This window comes from Papaver somniferum, chromosome 8, assembly GCF_003573695.1.
Source record: "Papaver somniferum cultivar HN1 chromosome 8, ASM357369v1, whole genome shotgun sequence".
Classification (NCBI taxonomy): Eukaryota; Viridiplantae; Streptophyta; class Magnoliopsida; order Ranunculales; family Papaveraceae; genus Papaver; species Papaver somniferum.
In genome coordinates, this window is record NC_039365.1 from 3,414,973 (window position 1) to 3,423,108 (window position 8,136).

At 37.5% G+C, this 8,136-nt stretch overlaps 1 protein-coding gene across 1 annotated transcript; it reads left to right on the plus strand.

The window, feature by feature from the left end:
* The first annotated feature begins 5,094 nt into the window (after positions 1 to 5,094).
* Positions 5,095 to 8,129, plus strand: LOC113304936 (protein Ycf2-like). The gene is made up of 6 exons (XM_026554057.1): positions 5,095 to 5,242; positions 5,750 to 6,106; positions 6,218 to 6,468; positions 6,559 to 6,604; positions 6,689 to 6,875; positions 7,952 to 8,129. Exons 1-6 carry the CDS (start codon positions 5,095 to 5,097, stop codon positions 8,127 to 8,129), a joined length of 1,167 nt encoding a protein of 388 aa, XP_026409842.1.
* The last annotated feature ends 7 nt before the right edge of the window (positions 8,130 to 8,136 follow it).

Below are 8,136 nucleotides of genomic sequence, written 5' to 3' on the forward strand. Positions count from 1 at the left end.
ACCAAGTACATATTGATATGTACCGTTGAATCATATCAAACACGGAACATATTATTTTTGGATCATACAATTTTTCTTTGGATACCTATTTTTCTTTAGTACATAATTTCATTAAGTACATATCAATATGTACTAAGATGAATATATACCGTTGGATTATCTATTATTCTTCTTCAGTACATATCAATACATATTGTGATGAATATGTATTGTGGGATCAGATCATACATTTATTTATTCGGTACATATCAATATGTATTGTTGAATACATATGTACTGTCCTAGTATTACTTGTTTCTTTTTCTTTTTCTTATTTCTTTGTTTTTTTTTTGGTCGGTGTGGGTGGGAGTATTATGCTCTTCTACTTTAGAAAAACGAGAGTAAATTTTTCGAATCTTGTTGATTACCAATATTTGTATATATGATTCGGTAGTTATTCTTCTACGAAATCAAGATTTCAATGTCTTCTGGTTTTGGATATCTTTAATTTCATGGAATTTTTTTTTGTTTTTGATTTTCTGATTCAAAACCCTAAAAATGTCGGACATTGTAGGGAGAATGTGGAAGAAGGTGGCTTTGTCACACGTTTCGTACAAGGGTTTAATAGATAATTTCCGTGTTTTAAATTTTTTTTGGACTTTTGGATAAACTAATTTTCCGCCGGACTACGGGATAAACCTATTCGGATTTCCTGGACCAACCAGCAAAGTTCTCGAATAACTAACCTTCCTTGAACGAATAGGAAAGGCAGAGAAGCCTTGGTGCTTATCTCTAGCATCCATCATCTTTATATTAACGGTTTAAGACATCACAGTAGGTGATATTATCTTTTTTCCAGCAACATAGGGAATATTTTTTGACCAGCACCACTTGAGTATTTTAGATCTGGTAACATGAGAGATATTATAAAAAAAATGATAATTTTGCATCTTTATTTAACATGTATTAGTCGAAAAGTCGTGAAAGTAGAATGCGTTTGTCATTAATCAATCAGAGACGTAAATGCTACCTATGTTGTAAAGGCCGAGCACCTTTGGCGCTTAAGCGTAGGACCAGTGCCCAGGCGCCAAACCGTGACCAATTTTATCTTTTTTGGACGCCTTTGGTGCCTATGGAGCGCTTAAGCGCTAGGAGAGGCGATGGGCTTGGCGCCTCGCCTCACCGAGCGCCTTTTACAACATAGCATGTTGCCGATTAGCTAGACAGCTAGACGAGAGCCGGACAACCTCTACTTTTCATTCTTATTCAAGGACATCTCCCTAAGAGATAGATAAGAGAATCACAGATTTTCATGAATGCCGTGTCCACTCACCGCCTATGGAAGGACTGCTATATCTGTTGCAACTGGTGTAAAGCCTTTCTGTCACGAAAGTATATATATACCCTCATTGGATCGATATGAAAACATTATTCTAAATTACTATTTTTGAAAAGAACATCTCCATGGCCAGTCCCAAGCAGTAATGGCCACAATGAGCTCCCCAATGGAATGCGAGACCACCTAAGACGGAGATTTTACAACCATCAACATCTCAGGATTTTTGTACGGCGGTTACAGCGGGTCCTGCAAACATAACTGGTTTGCTCCAATCAGTGAAAGGGGTCTCCAACCTATAATGGTCAATTTAGTGTGAAATCAGCTTACAAGTGTCTTATGCATGAAATTTATAGGGTGAAACTAGTAATTTTTCGTGGAAATCTTTATGGAAATTAGACATTCCACAGAAGATTAAACACTATCTCCGGAAATGTATGAATGAATGTGTTACTGTGAAGAGAAAATTTGCTGGACTCGTGAATTCCATAAGTAGTCTCTGTCCCGTATGTGCACATGAAGATGAAACAATCAACCATCTTTTCATTGACTGTGAAGTTACTAAAAGACTATGGTTTGATCTTGATAGTAACATTGCATGTAGAATTATAAATGTTAATATGCAGGATTGGATTAAAAGTTGGTTTCAAAGTAATGATGAATCAGAAGAAGAACATGAAAAATTTATAAAGTTTGGTAGTTATGCCATTTGACATATATTAAAGCTTAAGTGTTCAGTTGTTTTTGATAATTCATCAGTTCAAATACCTCATCTGGTAGCTCAAGTGACTAAGGAGCTAAATGAATGGAATTTAAATTCCATGAAGTCTAGGAGTAGAAGAATATGCTCTAGACAAGGCATAACTGTGATACCTTGGCAACTGTCAGAAAATGGATTTCACAAATTGAACTTTGATGCTTCATTTTGAAAGATAACAAACACATGTGTGTAGGACCAATGTTGTTCTCTGATGCGGGGCATTGTGGAGGTGCGCGCTCAATTTCGGGGTTAGCTCAAGATGAGGAACAGACGGAAGCACTAGCAGCTGGAAGCCATTAGGTGGGAAAAAGCTTCTGCTGTTGACAAGTTACACCCGTAAGGAGATTGTATCAAGCTATAAATGGTAGCATAGGTAGTGTCTGATGGACAAATAATAATGTATTTCAATATTGTAGAAATCTTTTAGTCAGTTTCCGAGATTGGAAATGCACATTTGTGCATAGAAAATTTAATGAGGTAGCTAATAGCGTAGCAAAAATGGCTAAAATGTTTTGGAATAATGATTTTTGGATTAAAACATTTTCAACTTGGCTAAGATCTCTTATTAGAAATGACCTAAGTGTGAGCGTTTCTTAAAGTTATTAGTGATTCTCTTTTCTTATTAAAAAAAAGAATCTGTGAAAGGGAGAACTTTTGCCTAGACCTCACCATCGAACAAAATTAATTGATAACTTGATCTACCATTATAAATGAAAGCATCGTATAAACTTGGAAAAATGCCTAGCAAATTAATGAAAAGAAAAATCATAACGTCTATTGAGGACCAACAACCGTAGATTTTTGAGTGTCCTTAACCCAGATTACCCAAAAAAAATGTCCTAGATTTATACCCTCGTATTAACAGCCTAAACACCGGATTCCATCTCTAGCTCCATGTCGAGAATTGTGCTAATTACTCCCCTTGTTGGCCGGTCAAGAAAACCCTCGCTCCCTTTTGACTGAAAAACAAGTTATACCCCTACATTTTTAGTGGCCGTTAATATTAAATCAATTTGATCCGATCTAATACTTCAAACTGGCCGGATTCTCCCATCGTCATGAACACTTTTTCCATCGAAGCCAATCCAATACATGGAATCTTTAGTTATAATTCCAGACATATAAATTCGGCATAATAAGATTTTATTAGATCTTGGGACATATATAAATAGGAAAGTGTATTCGATAATAATGGTAAGCATCTAAGTTACTTTAGGATTCTTAGATTTGTTTCCTGAAGTAGATGCACGCGGTTTTGGAATGGCTTGATAAGAAATTTCGTACTCACAAATTAAGTTGCAAGGTTGTATATAAACGAGCCAATACGATTATCCATGTTCAGTTATACGATCGCATATAGAATACCAAGCTATCGCGCATTCAATCGATATATTCCTAATTTTTACTTATTTTACTTTTTCTTCCATGTTTTTTAGCCCTAATCTAACGACAGCACCAACACAGCAGGCAGAAAAGTTTTTCACTTCTTTATATGATGTCGTGGGTACTCAATCTTTAGTTGGTATGTCGTGGGCACCCAAAAAGTTTGAGTTCTTATTTTTTTACGTAATATTATTGAATCTGTTGAAGGAACAATGCTCATCAAGTATCTTTTTTTTTTAGTGTGACCTTTTGTTGTTCGATGCTTACTCAGGAATTTCTGATTCATTAGCCTATGTTGCAGAATAAGATGAGGAAGGCACAGTTACAAAATCTATTAAAGAAACACTTGCCTCTAAATCACGGGGTGTGTTGGTTAGATACCACGATTAAACTGGAAATGCAAGTATCTGTAGCTATTAAAAGTTTTCTCGATGGTGTAAAGATTTAACTAATTTATATGTTGGTATACAGTAGAGAGATAAAAAGGTGGGTTATATAGGAAGGTTAATAGCTAATTAATTGATTCCCCCAATCTTAAAGAATCCGGTTAAATTGGGGTTTATAGATTACTTCAACTACTAGATACACAATGATAAGGGGTGTCTAAATTTATGGAAACTACCAAAATTATCTTCAAAAAAAAATATTAATATTACTAATTATTCCCATCAATCCTTAATAATAATTCTAACTAGGGCTGCACCAGATCCGCCCATCATACCCAAACCCGCCCGTACCCGCTAAACAACCTCTTTCAGATATGAATCTCTTTGATTCAAAGGGAAGAACTTGCATCAGTATCTCAATTTCAATTCAAACATGGGTTTGATTCACACTCCATGTTCTAATAAATAATTACCATCCGAAAAGCCGTGGGTTTTTAATGCAAACCTACCCGTTATGGGTGCGAGGTTGGTTATGAAAATAAAAACCCGCTGTCTATGGGTGCGATTTTGGTTTAGCTAATACCCTCTCAAACCCGCCCGAAAAACCCGCTAAATATATATACACCATTGATAAAACTAATCTTTACCGTTCGTTATCAAAACCCTAGTGGTACTAGTAGATTTTAGATAAGATAGATAACCCACTTTCCCTAGTGGTACTAGTCTCTTCGACCTTTCCTCTCTGAACTTTAAAGTAGTCGAACTGTTTAAATTTGTTTTTATTTGAAGTACTAGTGTACAGTGTACACTAGTACTTTTTTAAGCTTAACAATGAAGACTTATGTAGTTATGTTTATTGTTTTTTTTTAAAGTTATCAAGAACTTAAGTGAGTAGTTTATTTAAACTTTAAAACATGTGTGTGAATGATTATCGAATATACAACGGATTTAAACGGGTTTAAACCCAAACTCGCCCAACCCGTAGCGGGCGGGTAACAAAGCCCGCACGCTGTTTGTGGATGCGGGGTTGGTTATGAAAATAAAAACCCGCAGTCTGTGAGTGCGAGGTTGGTTTTATCTAATACCCGCCCATGTGCAGCCCTAATCCTAACTAACTAAAAGCAGTTTTCATTCTAACCTAAAAACCGATTCTTCATCTTCTCCGTTCTCTCTTTTTCCATTTTTTGAAACAAAAAATCGTTGATGATCGACGATCCAAAAACGATTAATCGTTTTGTTTCTTCTATAAAATGTCTAAACCATCAAGAATGAAACATCCTACTAACAGGAATTATTCTAGTGATAACAATCCCGGAATTGTTGAAGCGATTCGCAATAAAACGAAGGAAGTGCTCGAGGAACAAGAAGCGTCTCGTATCGCAAAAGAGGAGGAAATGGGTCGAATCAGGTACTTTTCTATCAACCTAATCCTCTAAACTAGGTTTTAGTAACATGCAATAGGTTAGAAATCGAGAATTTTGAATTCTAAAAATTTATGTGTTCACATAATCGGATTATGTTAATGTCGAAGTAAACCGGTTCTGGTTAGAAACGGTTGATGTTCTTGAACTTATAAACTGATTATTCAACATGTGAATAGGAATCGAGGAACGTTAATGTACAAATAGCCCGATTCTTGTAGACAATGTTCCTGGAACTTTATTTTGTTAGAATCGGATTACATATGTGTTCACCAAAACCGAATATGTAGTATAGAATCGGACTTTATATGTATATCGAGAAAACCAATTTCTGGAATCGGTTTACATTAGCACTTAAAAAAATCCGTTTATTATGTTAGGAATCGGAATTTATATGTATATCGAGTAAATCAATTATGTACCTTGACTTAAAAAAATGCGTTCTATTCCATTATTTTTTGTCGCTTAAATCCGTATTCTACAGGCAACAAAAGCAAGCCGAAAAAGAAATATAAGCGGAAACATGACCTTGTTACTCCTAAGCCTTTGCGACCTCGTCGAGAAGACGGTAAAAATTTGAATGCTTCCCACCGAAACCGAAGGGGCACGAGGAGTAAAGCCAAGGGGATCAGCATCAATGACCCACCACCTCAAGCGGAGCAACCAACACATGAAAAATATGATTCCGAAACACCTACTGAACAAGAAGGTGGTCACAAACAAGTTGAAGAAGAAGAAAGTGATGAGGAACAAAGTGGTGCCAAGGAAGGTGGTGAAGAAGAAAGTGATGAGAGTTCAAGTGATGAGGAAGTTAATGAGGAACAAAGTGGTGGCAAGGAAGGTGGTGAAGAAGAAAGTGATGAGAGTGAAAGTGATGAAGAAAAAGGTGAGGATGAAAGTGATGAAGAAGAAAGTGAGAAGCAAGTTGATGAAGAGATATGAGAATTTCAAGAACAAGTGCAAGAAGAAGTCCAAGGAGGAGAAGTTCAACAACAAGTACAAGGAAGGGACGCTCAAGAACAAGGTAAGAAAGATGGTAAGAAGAAAGATGGCCCAAAGAAGAAGAAAGGTGACCATATGCCTGACCCGGAGAAGACGTTTCTTCGCGGCCCTAATGATCCCGTTTACGGGTTACCCGGTGATGGAGGACAGATGTTATGGGGATACAAAGACATTTTGGCCGCCGTCGTTTTCCATACAATAGTATGTACCTAAACCTTATGCGATGTAACGTAAAAATTATTATTCATGTAGTGTTTGATTTTTATCCATCGGGGTTGTTTTGTTTTATAGGATCACAAGGATGTTGTTCGTTTTATGAAGCCAGGAACGTCAGTGAGTATGATGAGGCAGTGGCCACTAGAAGGAATATAATCAACCGTTGGAGAAATTCCGGAAGTAATTGATCTACTCAATTCTACAGGGTTGATACCTGCGGTCAAGAATTTGGACCTTGGTTACGACATACCTCTTTGTTCCTCCTTTGACGAGAGATATTACGGGGATACATATACTTTGCATCTTCCATTTGGAGAAATGACAATAACTCCACGTGATGCGCAGCTCATTACCGGGCTAAGCATAGAAGGTAATGCCGTGAAGCACAAAGGGTAAGCGCAAGAGCTTAATTGGGACAAGATTTACGCATTCATCAAGGATGTTTTCCAGTGGGATGAGGAGAGGACCAAGTCGGAGATGCTGGTAGGCAAGTCAAAGCAGAGGATATTCCATCTTTCGAAGTTAAGGGCCAACTTCATGGAAACAAAGAAGTTTCGTGCTGAGGGAAAATAGGTGACGCCGAAACGTATCATCGCCATATCCAATGCCTATGTCCTCTACGTCCTGGGAGGTGTTATCTTCCCCGACGTTTTCGGTGCCCGTGTGAGCGCCAACTTCATCCAGTTGTTGAAACCATTTAACAAGATTCACGACATCCTTTCACACTCGTTGAACGAGTTAAGAAAGGCTTCTAGGGCTAGAAGGAACCAAATGGGAGGGAATACGGCTTTTCTGCAGGCATGGATATATTTGCACTTCCCAATATTTGCTCGAAGGGATTTTAAGAACAAGGAATGGAACCACGATTATTATGGAGACAAGTACACCTACAAAAGTAAGCCGAAGAAACAAAAATAGGATTATCTGAATTTGAGACGCCAGTTGGACAACTTGACAACGAAATATGTTGTCTTTGATCCTTACAATGAGGATTTGGCTAAAGAAGGTTGGGTTCCAATACCAAAGTGATTATTTTTGGCCTTTGTTTCACCCGAGAGGATATGTAATGTACAACTCTTAGAGAGTCGCAAGACAATGCGGTTACGTACAAAAAACCCCCAAAGGCGCACAAGATGTACACAATCAATGGGACGAAAACCAAATCATATGATCACGATATTGACATTGTTCACAATCCTTTACCATCATGTGATTATTGGCAAGAAAGAGCGTTTCACAGATATCCTTGGAATGGTCCATCTCGAACAGATGATGATGCAATTCCGGGTTACATGTCGTGGTACCTAAATGTTTCGCATACTCGAGTAATACGAGTAGATGAGAGGCCCAAGATAGAGGACAAAGATACGGATCTCGAATGCCTGGTGTGTATTATTACTCATTTACGGTTTTGTTAACGGTTTTAGCATTATATATTGAATGTGTGTTATTTGAAATTGAAACAAAGAATACGAGTCGGGCACTTGATAACCCAAGCAATGCTAGAAATCATGGAAGGGAAAAATGTGAAGGCCAATGAAAAGATAATTGATGAATTGAACAGTCTCGAAGATGTGGAAGTTTGTGCAAAGTTTGGGGAGCTGGAGGAGGAGGATGAGGAGCCAAGGAAGGAAAGGAAGAGATAGAACCCCC